This window comes from Gossypium hirsutum, chromosome A13 (assembly GCF_007990345.1).
Source record: "Gossypium hirsutum isolate 1008001.06 chromosome A13, Gossypium_hirsutum_v2.1, whole genome shotgun sequence".
NCBI classification, from domain to species: Eukaryota; Viridiplantae; Streptophyta; class Magnoliopsida; order Malvales; family Malvaceae; genus Gossypium; species Gossypium hirsutum.
In genome coordinates this window covers 89,089,224-89,107,581 of record NC_053436.1, presented here as the reverse complement: position 1 = coordinate 89,107,581, position 18,358 = coordinate 89,089,224, and the positions used below count along the sequence as shown (strand labels likewise).

General features: G+C 33.2%; 1 protein-coding gene across 1 annotated transcript; it reads left to right on the top strand.

Moving 5' to 3' along the window:
* The first annotated feature begins 2,951 nt into the window (after positions 1 to 2,951).
* LOC107919884 (DEAD-box ATP-dependent RNA helicase 10) lies at positions 2,952 to 8,421 on the top strand. Its single transcript, XM_016849300.2, has 13 exons — positions 2,952 to 3,348; positions 3,439 to 3,586; positions 3,683 to 3,752; positions 3,979 to 4,041; positions 4,727 to 4,801; positions 5,223 to 5,342; positions 5,903 to 5,944; positions 6,037 to 6,111; positions 6,887 to 7,033; positions 7,199 to 7,336; positions 7,477 to 7,588; positions 7,683 to 7,771; positions 8,053 to 8,421. Exons 1-13 carry the CDS (start codon positions 3,210 to 3,212, stop codon positions 8,167 to 8,169), a joined length of 1,335 nt encoding a protein of 444 aa, XP_016704789.1. The 5' UTR covers positions 2,952 to 3,209; the 3' UTR covers positions 8,170 to 8,421.
* The last annotated feature ends 9,937 nt before the right edge of the window (positions 8,422 to 18,358 follow it).

Here is an 18,358-nt window from a genome sequence, read left to right as displayed (position 1 = left end):
GGGATTTCTGCGATTTGGTGATTTTTTTTGAAAAAGCGAGTTCTAATTTAAGTTCAGGAGGCCAAGGCTATCAAAAGTGGCCTTTTATATTTTGCCGGTCATTGCGAACGGTAGAGCTGTCGTCGGCGACCGATAACCGGCACGGCGAAACCTGATGGCTCCTTTGGCCGGATTCTAGACTGTGCCCATAGAGAAAGAAGAGGTTTTCAGAATTTTTTTTTAAATGGGAGTGAAATGATTTTTTGGGAAATTTTTTAACTTAAATAGAGCTCCAAAACGACGCCATTTTGGTCTGTTTCCTCATACACCAAAACGATGTCGTTTTAGCCTTCGATCCAATTGCCCGACCCAAAACCTAGGATCCGCGTGTTTTTTAGCGGGAGGGTCTATTTGCGTTTTTGGCCCTTTCGCTTTTTGGACGATTTACAATGTAGTTTTTTTTTCTTTTTAATATTTACCCCTTAATTTATTTTTCTTTCATTTTGGTCTCTATGGAACAGCACGTTTAAGGAGTTCGAGATAATTTCATATTTAGTCCCTATTTCTTTTTGTACGCTTCATTTTAATCCCTTATTCTGTTTTATTAATTATTTTTTATTATTTACAATTCATCCCCCTAATTTCATTCTAATTTCGATTTAATCCTTAGTCCATTTAATTCCAACCTTTCTACAAACTATTTTATTTTATTTTATTTTATTTATTATTTCTTTATTTACTTTTTAAAAAAAATTATATTGTTTATATCTTTTTATTTGTGCATTTCTTTTATTCATTTATTATTGTTGTCATTATTATTTTATTTTTAATTTTTATTCTTATTATTTTATTATTATTTTATTATTTTCGGCACTCTCATGTCATGTTTATTTATATATATTTATCCTTTTTTCTTTTTCATCACGCATTTTCCATTTTATTTTATTTTAAGATTTCCTTATTTATTTTATTATTATGATTTGATCATTAATATTATTATTAATTACATTAGTATTACTATAGTATTCATTATTTAGTTATTATATATTATTCTAATGTTCTAAATATATTGCCTTATTTACATTATTATTATCTATCCATGTGTATATTGTGCCCAAATAAGTAAATGCATATCGTTTTAAGCGTTACGTTCGTTTTTCGTATGATGCACAAAAAAAAGGAAAATTTTTAAATCATGGCAATATTTATTATTTTCGGAATTAGAAAAGTCGTGCCCCTAACTTATGAGATATGGCTTCTTTTTGAAATCGAAATAATCGAATATCCATTTCAAAAATATAAAAACGAGAGTCAAATAATGATCAAATGGTGTTTATTCTTGATTTCGAGGATTTAAGGTATTGTGCTCTAACTTATGGGACATGATCCTTTCTTCTCGATTAACATGAAATAAGCCCATTTTCGTAAAAATTAATTTAGTTAAGTAATGCCTTAATAAAGGATCGTATTTTAAAATCTCTTCAAATTTTCAATTTTCAATACTAAAGACATGAAGTAATCAATTAGGTACCAATTTTGGGCATAACAAGGGTGCTAATCCTTCCTTGTGCGTAATCGACTCTCAAACCCGTTTTCTAAATTTTTGTAGACCGAAAAATATTGTTTTAGTAAATCGAACCTCTTATTAAAACGATCAAATTGCGAGGTGATCTAATCACACATCCTAAAAGTAATTGGTGGCGACCCTCATTTTCATTTTAAAACAAAAAGTCGACCTTCAAAAAAGGTTTTGACAGTTTGTATGAAAAATTATCAAATCATGAGTTGTGAAGACTTTCTTTCTTCTTCTCTTGTACATTAGAACATATTTTTTTATTGGATGGATACTTAGTGATTGGTGTTATGTTCCAAAACTAAAAGAAACACAAAAAAGTGAAGCTGAGAAACAAGCATCAGCGCTGTACTGTTCCAGCCCAGGTAATGGCTTCTTCATCTTGGAAAGCCACTTTCCTTGAAGACTTAAAGGATGACATTGATGGGTTCATTAACGCATTGATGGATGAATACAAATCTTTTGCTTTAAAAAGACTATCCAAGAGATGTTTGGAATATCAAAAGTTGTAGCAGAAAGGAATGTTCTTCCCCTTAGATGAGTGTAGCAGTAAATGGTTAGACCTTGTTTTTAGCTTGCACTTTAGGCAAAAACAAGTCTTAGTACCTTTTTTTCTTTCCTTTTACATGGTGTTTGATGGACATCAAAATCACCAAAAATAATTCTTACAAAAATAACTCTAAATAATAGTAAAGAGTGGTAGTAGGGTCGAGTCCAGATGGATTAGATGTTATTAACAACTTCTGTGTTTATCTCGTGAATAGAACGTTCGTCGTGTCGAAGGTCGTGACAAAGGTCGTGCCCACGACTTTAAACGGGCCTGCTGAAAAATAAACAGATAGATCAGGGGAGTTTTGAAATGCTTGAAACTAAATAATTGAAACAGCATAAATAAATAACTAAATAAATTAGAAATTAAATTAGAAATTATATTCGGGTTTTGTAATCAAAGATAATAAGCCTTAGCCCTAGACTCGATAGATTTCGGTTCAAGAATCGATCCTTGAAAATTAATCTTCTCCTCCAAACTATAAGCTAGTTATAGCAGTTAAGAACATCCTAACAACCAATTATTCCTCTCGTAGCTAGTCTCAGTACAACCTGCAAACCAACCCTTATCGATTATCTAACTGAGATACACGTGTTTCCAATTCAAGATTCAAATTGAAATCAAATGTAGAATTAAGGAATGCCTTTTTAAAGAACATTAAGGCCCTATTTATATACATAAAATTTATTATTTTTGGCCTTTAACTAATTTAATATAAAATCAAAATCAAAATGAAAAAATAAAAAAGATTTTTTTTATTTTTGGCTTTTACAAAATAAAAAATTCTGATGAGTCCTTAGCTTTTCTCCACATTTTTTATTTGGCCTCATTTTTATTGATTGTGTGTCAATTTGGTCCTTCTCTGCTTGTATTTGTCTCTTAAAATACAGGGAGTTCTGGCATATTTACTCCTATTTTAATTTTTTTGAAACCCTAAACTTATGTTGCTCGCTCTGCCTTCGCAGTAAGCGTCGTTGGCTTTTATTTGATTTTGTTGTGCTTTCTATCCTACTGCTTCTTACTTTGTCATATTCATACTCCCTCTCCCTCTCTGTTTTCTTTATTGAGAAGATTTTTTTAAATTACACACTGCTGTTTGAAACAAACATGGCTGAGGAAGAGAAGGAAGAGATGAAATCGTTCAAAGATTTAGGTTTATGCGAGGAATTAGTTGAAGCCTGCGACAGTTTAGGTTGGAAATATCCTACCAAAATCCAAGTAGAAGCCATTCCACATGCTCTCGAAGGTTTCGCCGCCTTTTCTTTTAACTTTTTTGTTTGATGAAATTCTTTTGTTCTTTTTCTAAATAGAATTCGTGTGTATTTTCGTATTGAAGGGAAGGATTTGATTGGGCTTGCCCAAACGGGTTCCGGTAAAACGGGGGCGTTTGCTCTTCCCATACTTCATGCGCTTTTGGAAAGCCATTCGAAACAAGGATATAAATCCGCGCCTGTGTTTTTTGCTTTGGTGCTTTCCCCAACACGGTCTGATATTAAACAAGTTACTTAATTTCGTTCTTAAAAGTATTTTTGTCTTGTTGAAGATTGTTTGGTTTAATCATTATTATTATTTTGTTGCAGGGAGCTTGCAATCCAAATTGCTGAACAGTTTGAAGCTTTAGGATCTGGGATTAGTTTAAAATGTGCTGTGGTAGGTTTCCCGTTAAACTATATCCGATTGTTAACAAGATGGTTACTTTTAAATGATTTTTGTTTGCTTTCTAATAGGATTGAGTTTTCATTTGACTGGTTTTTAGTTTATGCTTTACATTCTAAAGTATGGCAGTTGTTTGCTGGCCTAAAAAATTGTCTTAATTTTTTCTCATCATAAATGAACTTATTTGGATTGCTTGAATTGTGATTCTTAATCTTGAAAGCTTGTTGGAGGGGTGGACATAATGCAACAACAAATTGCCCTTGGGAAGCGGCCACACATTATTGTAAGTTCATTTGTTCTTCCCCTGACATATTATATAGAACTTTTAAGTAACTTTTGGATAAAGGATCTAGGTTGGTTGACCTGTGGTATAAAACTTGATTGCTATTAAAAAGCAGCAGATAACAGTTAGATAGATAACTTGATTGCAATATATGAGTGTTGAGTTGTTGATGCCTTCTCTAAGTTGTTTATTTTGTAAGATGCAGTGACAGAGATTACGCTACATTGTATCTAGTATACTTATGCTTGATCTATGGCCATCATAGTCCTCTTCTTTAATCTTGATATATTGGTTGACTGCACTATATGAATGAATTTCCCTTGTATGATACTGATGTCATCTAGGTTAGCAAGGATATCTAGTTTCTTTATGAAGCACTTCTAAAGAATTAGGGCAAGGGCTATGTACCTTAGGTTTTGGTATTTCTCTGAGTTTATTTAGACCACATGTGTCTTGGTGTTTACTTTGATGGAAAAAACTTGTTTAGAGATAATAAGATATTTTTTAATGATAGTAACCTTCCTTAAAGGTAAAACATTAAGAGAAAAGTGTCAGTATCCAGCTGGTTTTTAAGTTGCTATCAATTTTTAGGACACACATAGACAATTGATGTGGAAATAGGTATCTCAGAACACAGAATACATCTGAATCTCTTTTTTATAAATGATTGAAATCTGCACTGTAGGTTGGAACTCCTGGACGCCTTGTGGATCACCTAACCAATACTAAAGGTTTTTCTCTTCGTATGCTAAAATTTTTGGTAAGAAATTCTTCTATCTCTGCCTTTTTTATTAAATATTCATGGTCACGTTTTAGTTTGAAAGAGGATTTTGTTTTTAAAATGACTCAATTCTTATTTTATGAAAGTTTTGTTATTCTTTTTCCCCCCTTTTTCTTGAGGCATCCCTTTGTCTTTTGTCTTTTAGCTTAAATAAATCTATTGTGTTATGTGTCTTGCTCGTTCTGTTAAATAAAATTTCCATTGTTGAACTGCCAAATTTTACTTGTTAAATTTTGCCTTCATGATATGAATGCCAATGTCTCTTGACATCCATGTTAGCGTTGTTGCTTGATATAATTGGAGTGAATGAGTGTTAAACCACTTACCTTGTAACTTGCATTTCTTGTTGACCGTTTGTTATGTATATATTGTTGAAATAATATGTGCATGTATTTGATAGGTCCTAGACGAGGCAGATAGGTTGCTGAATGAGGATTTTGAGAAAGCACTTGACGATATTTTGAATGTTATTCCTCGGGATAGGCACACGTATTTGTTTTCAGCAACCATGACCAAAAAGGTATGTGGGGGAAAACAAACATTTTACATATTATATAAGAAATATGTCCATATACTATCTTCAATGTTGTTCCTCGTGGTAGGCACATGTTGTTTTCTGTGACCATGACCAGAAAAGGTATAACTGGGAAACAAATATTTTATGTATTCTATAAGAAACATGTCCATATGCTATTTTCTGTTTCACATTGGAAGTGGATTAAAACTACAAAATAGACTTTTAAGATCTCTGTAGCTGAATCTTGTAATCAAAGGCTTAGTTTGATCTTGGTTATTGTTAGTTAATACCTTTGCAAAAGGAAGGAATTAGTGCATTGGCTGCTCTTTACTGCTGCAGTACTTGTATGCATATGATTTCTTATTTTGACCTAAAAATTATCTAATATATTATACCATGTGGCTATGGATGTTTTTGTTTTTCTCTCGTGTTGCCTTATTTAGTCTGCCATTAGGGAACAGTATTTTCACAATTTGATCTGATCTTTACGTTATGGATATCTTTATTTATTAATGAAAGTTTGACTACAATGTTGATTTTATACTACAATGTTGATTTTATAGGTGAAGAAGCTGCAAAGGGCATGTCTGAGAAATCCTGTGAAGGTTGATGATGCTATTCAAGCAAAAATTTTCTGCGATCTCCCTATCTAATTTTAATTTTCTCAAGACTTTCAGTTTGTTCTTTTCCTTTTTAGATTGAAGCTGCCTCAAAATATTCTACTGTTGACACATTGAAGCAGCAATACCGGTTTATACCTGCGAAGTACAAGGTTGCTTAATCTTCTTAGCTTTAAAATTCTTCTTCAAAGATATGAACTATAATGGTTTTGTGCTGAAATTCTATCTTTGAGAGAGATAAACTTACTGAAAAAGATTGAGTGAACTTTTTAGTCCATGTTATACTAGATGCACTTGATTTTAGTCATAAATTTCGTTGAGTTTGTTTAAGTAATATGAAAATAATATATAATAACTTGAGTTGGTGGTGAATGTGTCATAGGTCTGGCACACCTTGTCACCCCAGGGTGGTGTGCAAGAAATCTTTCTGGAACCTTCTAAACTTATCCTGCAGCTAAAGGACCCATGATTTGTGTGATTCAATTCTTATATCTTAAAACTTTTAAATCTTAGTGCCATAGCATGAACTAAATTTCACATCCTTTTCCTTTTTGGACTCTTGATAGCTGTATTCAGCTGTCATCAGTTCCTGGAAACTGACATGTTAAATATTAATATTAGCACCAGACCCCAGTTTGAGCAAACATAGGTCATCATAAGCTAGGCCTGAGAATCTTTGGCCGACTTCAAAGGATGAAGTCTCAAATAGTGCTAGTAGTTTTGAGTGTTTCGTTGTGCATGCTTTGAGGTTGAATAAGGAATTTATTTTTTTTGTAGTTGGAACTAGATAGTGATCTATTCGTGATAATTCTTTTCTGTTAGTTCTATAAATGGATGAAGCACGAAAGATCTCTACATTGTTACTTTTTTGTTCCTAGATATCTAAATGCATTTATTTTTATATATATATTTTTTCTGTGCTTGTAGGATTGCTATCTTGTTTATATTTTGACTGAGATGTCTGGATGTACATCTATGGTTTTCACTCGAACTTGTGATGCAACTCGCCTTTTGGCTTTTATTCTTCGGAATCTTAATATAAGGGCCATTCCTATTAGCGGTCAAATGACTCAGGTATCTTTTTCTTTCAATGATATACTGATTCATAATTTATGCTTTTGCTCTAGAATTGCAGATTGCAACCCACCCCACCCAGAACCCCCCCCACCCAAAAAAAAAAAAAACAATTTTGTTTTTTAACCATAACTTGTGGACTTTGCCAACATATTGTATTTACAGGCAAAGAGGCTAGGAGCCTTGAATAAGTTCAAGTCTGGGGAGTGTAATGTTCTTGTCTGCACTGACGTTGCTAGTAGAGGACTGGACATCCCATCTGTTGATATGGTTATTAATTATGATATCCCTACAAACTCTAAGGTTAGCTTTTGCATATTCTAGACCTTGAAAAAGCATGCATTCTGTTATCCTACAAATGATCTGGGTTTTAAAAGGATAAAGTGCACAACAATTTTGTGTATTCTTTGCTTCCTTTTTTGGCTAATTTTTTGTGGGCACAGGATTACATCCATCGTGTGGGTAGAACAGCTCGTGCTGGAAGATCTGGTGTTGCTATTTCACTAGTCAATCAGTATGAGCTGGAGTGGTATCTTCAGATAGAAAAGCTTATTGGTATGCCACAGTTGCTAAACTTATTGCTAGGATGTTAGTTGATGAGTAGCTTGTCCAACAGAGTAACCTTTTTGTTTTTTTCTCTCTATTCCAGGCAAAAAGTTATCCGAGTATCCTGCTCAAGAAGAGGAAGTCTTGCAGTACTTAGAAAGTGTCACAGAAGCCAAGAGACTATCACAGATGGTAACCCAAGTTTCTTTTAGCTGTCTATATTTTCATATTTGATTTGAAAGTAAAATGTGATTTATATTATATTCCATGTTTGATAATGTTCCATACTTAATTTTATTTCATCCCGAAGAGTTACTTAAATAGCATGTAGAATGTCTTCCTTGTAATGGATTCATCTATTTGCTTGTATTTCTTGTTCTATAGTATTTTGATTTTGCTGTTTATTTGAAATTTCAGAGCATTTTTGTGAACTCTTTCTTGGATGACAATTTTATTTTTATTCAACACTGCAGAAACTTAAAGAAATTGGAGGCACAAAAAAGAGGAGGGGCGGAGATGATGATGATGAGGATATAGAGAGATATCTAGGCGTCAAAGGCAAGTCCTCCAAGAAAGTTAAGAGAAAATGAGATTTCCTGCTTGTTATGTTATCTTTTTGTCTCCATCTACCTACTTGTTCCACATTTCTAACTAATTTGTTAGGTTCAGGGTAGCTTAAATTTTGATCTGAGTAATTTAGCTTTATTAAGGAAAAAGAAAACTGGAAAGAGAATCAGGGAAGAAGTCTTTTTATGGGGAAGTGATTGTACAAAACTCGGATGAAGGAAAAGAAATACATTTGTATTTGTTATTGTTATAAAATTTAATTTCTAGCCGTCTCATTCCCTATCCTTAGTTAATAATAAAAAAAGAAACCTGTTTTACTTGCAATATATAACATCGCTAACATAGAGGGATATCAAAATGAGATGCTTGATGATGTTGGCACGGGCATTAATCTTGCTTGGAATTGTAATAATATAAGGCTGGTTTGGAATTGTCCATTTGGTTGCCTGAGCTTATATCTTATGTTGTTTGTATTTCGGTTCAACCCTGATGAGCAATTTGAAGTTGCAGTTTCTGTTGGTGTTTTGTGAGTTGAGAGAACAGAACAATAAAAAATAGAGAGAAAAGCAAAGGAAATACTTGGCAGATTTGACCTGCTATCAAATTGTTATCATCATCATCATTGCACACCTATTACAATACGTATGTGTAGTGGTTGCAAAATAATCAATAAATCCCACTGAATCACTTAGAAAATGCAAAAATAAAATTTGTACACATTGATTAGGTAAATAAGTAACTAAAAACATCAAATCAACATCAACTCTGCTTGCTTTAACAAATAATTTCAAACAAGCAGGCTAAACAAAACATCGATATCAACATATGTAAACCCCGTTTGCACTTCAACTTGGGGTTCACCAAAAAACTTAACAGCTTACACTTATGTGCTCGCAACTTGGGTTGAGTTCACATCTTTGATGAGCTCCTGTCTTTGGGTGAGCTTATAGCTGTCAATAAGGTCATATCTTTTGAATGAGCTCGGAAGTGTAGAGCTCAGACTTATATGAGCTCGCAGCTTCAAGTGAGCTCGTGGCTCTGCAAGTTGAGTTCATCATTGTAGGAATGGCCACTTCGCAACAATCTTCTTTGGCAGTAATGCTGCAAACTCCAATATCATATCTTAGCCTCTCGAATCTCAACTTTCCAAGAGGTTTTATGAGAATTTTAGCAAGTTGAACATCTGAACTATAATGAACCAACTTTACTTCATTTGATTGCTTAACCTCTCTAACAAAATGATATTTTATCTTGAAGTGTTTTGTTTAGCCATGTAAGACAAGATTCTTTACAATTGCAGCAGTAGATTGATTGTCACAATATATCTTTGTTGCCGCCACTTGCTTAAGATTTAAATCAGACATCAACCTTTTTAGCTAAAGTGTTTGGCTTATAGCTGCAGCTGTTGTGATGTACTCAGCTTTAGTGGTTGATTGTGCAATAGTCTCTTGCTTCCTTGAGCTTTAACTGAATACACTTGATCCCAAATTGAAGAGGTACCTTGAAGTGCTCTTCATATCTTCCACAGAACCAACCCAATTATTGTCTGTGAAACCAGTCAACTTAGTTCCTTTTCTTTCACATATTCAACTTTGTAACTCAGGGTTCCTTTGACATACCTGAAAACTCTTGTCGCGGCTTTAAAATGAACCACATTGCAAAAGTGCATAAACCTCGAAAGTAACCTCGAAAGTAGACTAACATAAAACATAATATTTGGCCTCGATGTTGTCAAATAAAGAAAACATCTTATAAGGCTCCTGTAATTGCTTTCATCAACTCTTTCAAGTTCACCATGGCTTGAGAGTTTTCACCTTGAGCAATGGGTGTCCCTACTAGCTTTCAATTTTCCATACAAAATTTGTTCAAGATCTTCAAAGCAAAGCTTTTTTAACTAATTAAGATACCTTCATATGACTGAAACACTTCCAGACCAAGAAAATAAGTCATGTCTCTAAGATTAGATATTTCAAATTCAACTCGCATCTGTTTATTGAACTCTGTTAGATTTCCACCATTTCCAGTTATCAGCATATCATCAACATACAATGACACTATCAGCAAAGTCTTCTTCTCTTCTTTCTTCACATACAAAGTGGGCTCACTGATGTTCCTTTCAAATCCCAAGCTCGCAAGATGCTTGTCAACTCTCTCATGCCAAGCTCCCGGAGTTTGTTTCAAGCCATACAAAACTTTCTTCATCCTGCATACCATATGCTCTTCGCCACCAGCTACAAATCATTGTGGTTGTTCAACATAAAATTCTTCCTTCAAAATACCATTGAGGAATGTAGAATTTACATCAAGCTGATGTATTTTCCACCCCTTCTGAGTTGTCATAGTCAGTAACAGCCTGATAGTGTCTAGTTTGGCTACTGGTGTAAAGGTTTCAGCATTTTTAACACCATATTGTTGACTAAATCTTTTTGCAACTAGTCTGGCTTTGAGTCTATTTACTAAACCATCAACATTTAACTTGGTTCTGTAGACTCATTTCACACTAATGAATTTTTTACGAACTAGTCTATTAACCAACTCTCAAGTCTCATCTAGTGTAGCCATCAATTAACAAAATGAAGTACCTGTTATTGTTAAGTGAAGCAATCTTCATCGATCCACATACATCTGTTGACAAGAAATAAAAGTCTTGCTTGCTTCCCAAACTGACGTACTTCACACACTACAGTTTATTTAGCAACTTCAGACATGTTCTCAACCAAACCATGCTTATACAACATATCAAGCAATCTGTAATTGACATGCTCGAGTCTCTTTTGCCACAAGTCAGTACCATCAGTTGAACTAGAGTAGGCTTTAAAGGTAACTAAGTTCTAGTTTAGAATAAATCTCATATCACTCGTTTTAACTAACATAAGCTTATGACTAGTTGAATCAGATACAACATATTTATTCTTTTAAAAGATAATAGAAACTATTCTCAAAAAGCTAACCAACACTGAGCAAGTTCTTATCTATATCGGGTACAAAAAGAAAATCAGAATTAACTTTTGTACATGCAGGAGTGCTAACTTGAACATCTCCCTTTTCCATTGGCTTCAATGATCTGGTCATTTCCAACTCTAGTTCTCGAACTAAAGGATCTACCAATCTCCTTAAACATGATTTCATCTGAAACCATATGGCTTATGCAACCACTGTCAATCAACTAGTTTTTCTAGTCTTGGTTGTTGACTGCGAATCATGAAGCAGTGAATGCGAGCTCCTCCTAAGTTTGATTTTCATTAGTAGCTTGTGCATGATTAGACTGATGTTGTTGCTGCTGCACTTTGTTTTTGCAAATTTTAACATCATGGCCAAATTGCTTACAGGTTTTACACTGCACACCAGGTATGGTCTAACAAAACTTTTCTGAATGACCCATATTCTTGCAATTAGAGCATGGTGGATACTTTTTCTTCTCATCATCTCTTTTTGGACTTTCTTTTGTTTGATTCCATTTCTTCTTGCCTTTGTTGCTAGAAGAACATGGACTCTTCTTGCTCCTTGCTTGGTAAACACCTTTTGTGTGCCCCTCTTCTTTGCTCTTATGCATATAGAACATTTATGAGCTTTGACAAAGAGATTGTTATCAAGTCTCTTGAGTCCTCAAAAGATGAGATCTTGGATTCATACTTCTCTGGTAATGCTGTGATGACTTTCTCAACAATTCTCCTGTCATTAAACTGATTGCCAAGTAGCCTTATGTTGTTGACAATGGACATGATCTTGTCTGCATACTGCTTGATCATTTCAGTCTTTTTCATATTCAGGTTTTCAAAGTCTCTCATCAAATTCAAAAGTTGTTGTTGCCTTGTCTTCTCAGTTCCCTGGAACTCCCCCTTCAACTTATGTTAGGCTTGTTTGGGAGTTTCACAAGACATGATTTTTGTGAAAATAACATCAGACACACCATTTTGAAGGCAAAACAAAGCCTTTTATTTCTTAGCAGCCTAATCGTTGTGTTGTCTAATTTGAGCTATAGTTGGATTAGCTTGCAAAGGTGGTGGTTCTCTATCTGAATCAACTTCCCACAAGTCATATGCCTGAAGATGCGTCTTCATCTTCACTACTCAAATTTGGCAGTTCTCTCCAGCAAAGATAGGAGGTGGAGGTGGTGTAAAACTTCCAAATGACATTGCAATACAAACAAGATACAATCAAAACTCTTTTCAACAAGAAAAACACACACAAGACCCTCAAAGACTTAGGCTTTTGATACCAATTGTTGGTGTTTTGTGAGTTGAAAGAATGCAAAAATGAAAAATAGAGAGAAAACCAAATGAAATATTTAGCAGATTTGAACTGCCATCAAATTCTTATAATCATCATCATCATTCCACACGTATTACAATATATAGGTGATAATGAATAAATCCCACTGAATCACCTTGAAAATGTCCACACGTATTACAATATATAGGTGATAATGAATAAATCCCACTGAATCACCTTGAAAATGCAAAGATAAAACTTGTACGCAAACTAATTAGGTAAATTAGTACCTAAAAACATCAAATCAATACTAACCCTGCTTGCTTTAACAAGTAATCTTAAACAAGTAGGCTAAACAAAACATCGATATCAACATATGTGAACCCTGCTTGCATTTCAACTGGGGGTTCACCAAAAAACTTAACAGCTCAGACTCTGATGTGCTCACAACTTGGGTTGAGCTCACATCTTTTAATAAGCTCGCAAGTGTAGATCTCGTAGACTTAGATGAACTCGCAGCTTCAAGTGAGCTCATGGCTCTGCAAGTTGAGTTCCCCACTACAAGAATGGTCACTTTGCAATAGTTTCCTAGTAAATATTTCATGCACTACTTCAATTTTGCCTAAAATTAGATTATTTGAATTTTGCAATTACAATTTCAAGACAATACCTGAACACCATCTTGAGAAGGTGAATAAGACGATTAAAACAATATAAAATAATGAATTAATGATTGATAAAATATTTTAAGAAATATTCTAATTTCATCCTTTCAAAATAATTTCACTTCTTAGTGTTTAACAAAGATTTGTTCATATCTCTAATTTCAAAAGAAACAAACAATAAAATTTTGAGTTTTTTTTTGGGGGTGATTGATATATACATTCATGAGAGATTTAAAAAAAAAAGATTTTAAATTTAAACATCATAGTCAATGAGATTTTAATTTAGTGGTAAGAAAATATCTAGAAGGTTAAAATATGGGTTAGTTTTTATATTTGGACAAAATTTGATATTCAATCCTCTATATTAAATTTTAATTTTTTTTAAAAAAATCTCAATTTAATCATCTTTCTTGATAAAATAATTTATTAAAAGAATTATTATATTTTAAAAATAAATTGAAATTATAAAAAAATAAATATTTAATAAATAATAATCATTAAAAATTAAAAAACCCTAAATACCCCTAATATATTTTTTATTTGCAACTTTAATTTGTTTTTAGTACGTGAAGCCCTTGACATCACTTCAAAGAAAATATAAGTTGAAATAGAAACCACTCGCACCTTCTTACCATGGATATGAATTTTTTTTTTAATTTGTTATTTAAAAAAAATTAAAATTTGTAGATAGAGGTCTTGGCATTGTTGGCAAAAGCTGGTATCTAAGTTCGCATACCTATATTTGAGTTTTACTTAGTGTTGTTTGAATCAAGCCGAGAATTGATTGGAGTACCAGTCCAAATATTGACACAAACTAACATAAATCGACTAAAAAATTAGTTGAACCTGTGGTTGAACCTAACTTTAAAAAAAATAATTTTTTAAAATTTTAATTGGACTAGTTAGACCGATAAATTGATGGATTGACTGGTTCGATTTGAAAAATATTTATCTCACTATGTGCAATTATGCATATATGGATATTTAGTCTTGTATTCATGTACAATTACTTATGCGTGGGTTTTAGTCCAAATCAATATCAAATTCTTCGTTTGTTTATATGATGTAATGATTTGGTTATATTTTTAATTACTTAAAATAATATTCTTACTTATATTTAAATTATATCTATATTTATTGAATAATGTGGTAGGAGGAAAAAGACTGCACACAACAACATTTCAACGATATTAAAAACTTCATTTAAAAAAAATAAATTGTTTAAACTGCTAAGCATTGAGTCAGATAAAAGATTGTGAAAACACAAAACTCTATTTATATAGCGAGTTGGGAGTTATACCAAAACTTAATCACTCCCATTATAAATTGGTTTAATTTACAATCTTGCCTCTAAAATATATTTATTTTCTCATTTTGATATATATTTTTTAATTTAATATCTAAAGTATCAATCACTTTTCAATTTAGTACCTAAAATATACCTCCATTATATTTTTTAGCCTATTTTCTGACAGACATTAAAAAAAAAGTTGATAGATAATCATAAAGCATCACATGGCAGCTTTATATAAAAAAACAAATATTTTCTTTTATTAAATATATATACTCATTAAAAAAATATAAATATAGAAATATTTTATACAAAATTCAGAAATATATATAATCTAGAAAATATATATAAAATATAATTTTTTTAAAAAAAATATTTGATAATTGAAATTAAACTTAGAAGTCCGAGACTTATTCTACATCAATGCTAGAAAACATTAACCAATCAATTTTCTTAAAGCAATTTACCCAATCAACTTATACCTTATAATATATATTAGATTACGTTCAAGATTTAGCGGATTTAGATGACCTAATTAACTTTTCCTTGATGTAAATAAAATATAAGAGCCTTACAAGTCTACATTGTGTGAATTCTAGGGGTAGTAAAGCAAAGAATAAGATAAAATTATATAAAAAAATTGCGAGGAGAGATAGACCAATATTGATTCTCTCTTTGATTTTGACTAAATTAGGCTTAATATCCAATTTTTTTATTTAATTAGGTTTTTCAGTCATTTTTTAATTTAGGGGAATAGGTCGTTTTTGAAGAGAGGAAGAGAAAGCGCATCTAGTTAGGCGCGCTTTCTGTCAGCTGAGTGCGCTTTCCTACCACATTTATTGATAAACATGTTAATTTGCATAATTTTTTTGTGTTTAAATTGATTTATTTTTGAACTGAACCCTGCTAATTAAGTGCTTTTATGATTTAAACTTGCCAGGGATGCAATTGGTCAAAAACAAGCTAAAAGGGGGCCAAATTGAAACACAAACATTGAAATGGGGCCAAATCAAAAAGGTGAAGGAAACCAAGGACACATCAAAGATTTTGACTTTGTAAAAGTCAAAAATAGAAATATTTTATTTTATTTTATTTTATTTATTTTTATTTTATTTTATTTTTGATTTTATATTAAATTAGTTTAGGCTAAATTTAATAAACCCCATGTATATAAATAGGGGCTTTCTGTTCTTAGGAAATCATCCATTACTTTTGTATTCCTATTTCAATTTGGAATTGAATTATTCTCTATTCTCTTTTCCTATTTCCATTTGGAATTGAATTATTTTCTTTTCTCTTTCAATTTGACATGGGAATTTTGTTTATTTCATTTCAATTTTTTTGTTTTTATTTTTAAATTCGTCCAATTGCTTTCCAAGCCTTTTTATTCCCCAATCTCTTCCATTATCATACAAATTCAATCAACCTCCACAACTTACAAGCATGAATAAATTCAAGCTTCACTAAATTTTAACTTAGCTTTAGGCCGGTGTTCTTTCCGGTCGGGAATCGTGAGATACGAATTCGTGCTAAAATCCGTTCAGTCGGTATTCATTCTTTTCCTAAGTATCGGGATTGACAACTCATCCCTTAAGGTTAACTCAATTACAAATCAAAAAGTGCACGTTGGGTTGGAGCCGTGTTAGCTGACAGTTGGAGGAACGAGTCGGCAATGCTGTATTCGGATCTCCGAGAATAAATCGAGGAAGAAGTGATCGGATTAAAACGACCTACGCGGTTGAGACTGTTAATTTGAGTTGGGTTCTTTAGAATGCAAGGCAGCCGAAATCTTGAATCGGGAACGCGTGTATCTCAGTTAGATAATCGGTAAGGGTTGGTTTGCAGGTCGTACTAGAACTAGCTACTAGAGGAGGAATTGGCGGTTAGGACGTTCTTAACTGCTATAACTAGCTTATCGTTTGGAGGAGAAGATTGATTTTTGAGGATCGATTCTTGATACGAAATTTACCGCGTCTAAGGCTAAGGCTTATTTTATCTGTTTACATAAGTCTGAATTTATTTCCAGTTACATTTATTTTCAATAGTATTCAATTGTTTACTTAAGGTGATTAGATTATTTTACCTTCTTAAACATTCTCAAAGTCCACCGATTTAATTATTTTTTTTTGTAAGTACGTTTGGAGTCGTGGGCATGACTCTTGACACGACGTTTGATGCGAGAAATATTCTGTTCATAAGTGAATGCAGAAGTTGATTACGATATCCATTCCCTGTGGATTCGATCCTACTACCACTCTTTACTACAAATTAAAGTTGTTTTGTAGGAATTATTTTTGGTGGTTTCGATGCCCATCATATACAGAAGGTGTGCACAACTGGATTCACTTTCCCTCAACGTTCATACAACCATTGCCCTTGCAACGGTGAAAAATTTTAAAAAGGCCAACGTTTTAATTTTTTTACCTATAAATACTCCCAAAATTATTTTTTTCATTGACATCTTATTCTCCCAATTCTTTCAAATCTCCTAATTCTCTCAACTCTTTCAAAATTTTCAAGTTTTTGTTCAATTTTTTTTATATTCTCATGTTAAAATATTAGTTTTTTTTAAATTATTTCAAATTTGATTTGTTCAGATTAAGTTTTCACAAATGACAACCTTTCTAATTTGTTTTGACAACAAGCACATTTTCGTCGCTCGAGTAGTAATGGTAAGACAACAATTTAATTTTCATTATTTTCGGTTAAGTTAAATAAAAAATAATTTTTATAAATTAAAATAATTTTTTTGTCTTTATAAATAGGTAGATGATCGTGTTTTGGAGGCATTCATAATTTGGCAAAGCCTCCAATCCCCGCCATTCGTGGTTACTTGTAAGAGGCAGGATTTTTGCATGTGTTTCGTATGCTTGGGGGCTGTAAACTCGATCCTAGACTCATCAACGCATTGGTGGAAAGATGGAGGCCCGAGACACACAATTTCCATCTTCCATGTGGCAAGTGTATAATCACACTGAAGGACATGGCAATATAACTTGGTTTGCTGATGGATGAGCCAATCGTCACAAGAGTAGCGATCATTCTCGATAAAGAGGATTTCTGCACGACATTATTGGGGAAGGTGTTTAATGGTGGTTGGATATCGATGAGTTGTTTGGCGAAGAAAATTGATAAGCTTCTTGTGGATGCGACTGAGGTCGTCAAAGAATAGTACGCTCGAGCATTCATCCTTTAGTTAATCCGAGGTATTTTAATGCCTGATAAATCTTGAAATTCGATACACATCAGGTGGCTACTACATCTAGTAGATTTCAAAGAATGCGAAAAATTGAGTTCAGGATCAGCCGCGTTGATCACATTATATCGAGAGCTGTGTCGGCCCACAAAATCCGATAAGATGTCAATAGTGGTTACCTGCTCCTACTGCAATCGTGGGCCTAGTGGCGACTACCATTTCTACGTCCATGAGTGAATGACCTATACATGTTTCCGTTGGTGACAAGGCAAAGATAATTTATTAATAAATATACTTAGTTTGTATGGTAAATGTTTTTATTTATCATATGTTTGAACTAACATATCGCTTTTACAGGTGGAACCATGGGCCGAGTTACGTGGGACTACCCGAGGAGCTGGAAGATATTAGGCTATTGTTAGATCAACACTCGGAAGCCGAGGTTTGTTACTTATTCTTTCGAACCTATATTAATCATGCCATGATTTGTAAAAGAAAAGTTCGTACATAACGAAATTTAAAATTATTCATTTTAGTTTGAATGAATGTCATACGCTGACATTGACATCATATCTTGTAACCCACCAGAAGTGTTGGGCAAGAGAGGGATGTGGGATGCGAAAGTGCCATTGATAAATGCAAGAGTCGGACGGGGTGATGCGATAGTTCCGGTGGAAGCAACAAATTCCGCTGCTACTGCAAGACTTGAAGGAGCTGCACAAAGTGGGCATACACGGGAAGAATGATGAGAATTGGCAAGAGCTGTACAAGGAGTACATCGAAGGCTTGGGATCATAGGATGGATTTCTTACCCCTTTGCGAACCATTTTTCCCAGCAACCTTGGTGG

Coding starts and splice junctions, on each gene's coding strand:
- LOC107919884 (XM_016849300.2), top strand. CDS start 3,210: ATGGCTGAGGAAGAGAAGGAAGAGATGAAATCGTTCAAAGATTTAGGT. Junction 4,042..4,726: donor GGAAGCGGCCACACATTATT/GTAAGTTCATTT, acceptor TCTGCACTGTAG/GTTGGAACTCCTGGACGCCT. Junction 5,343..5,902: donor CAGCAACCATGACCAAAAAG/GTATGTGGGGGA, acceptor TTGATTTTATAG/GTGAAGAAGCTGCAAAGGGC.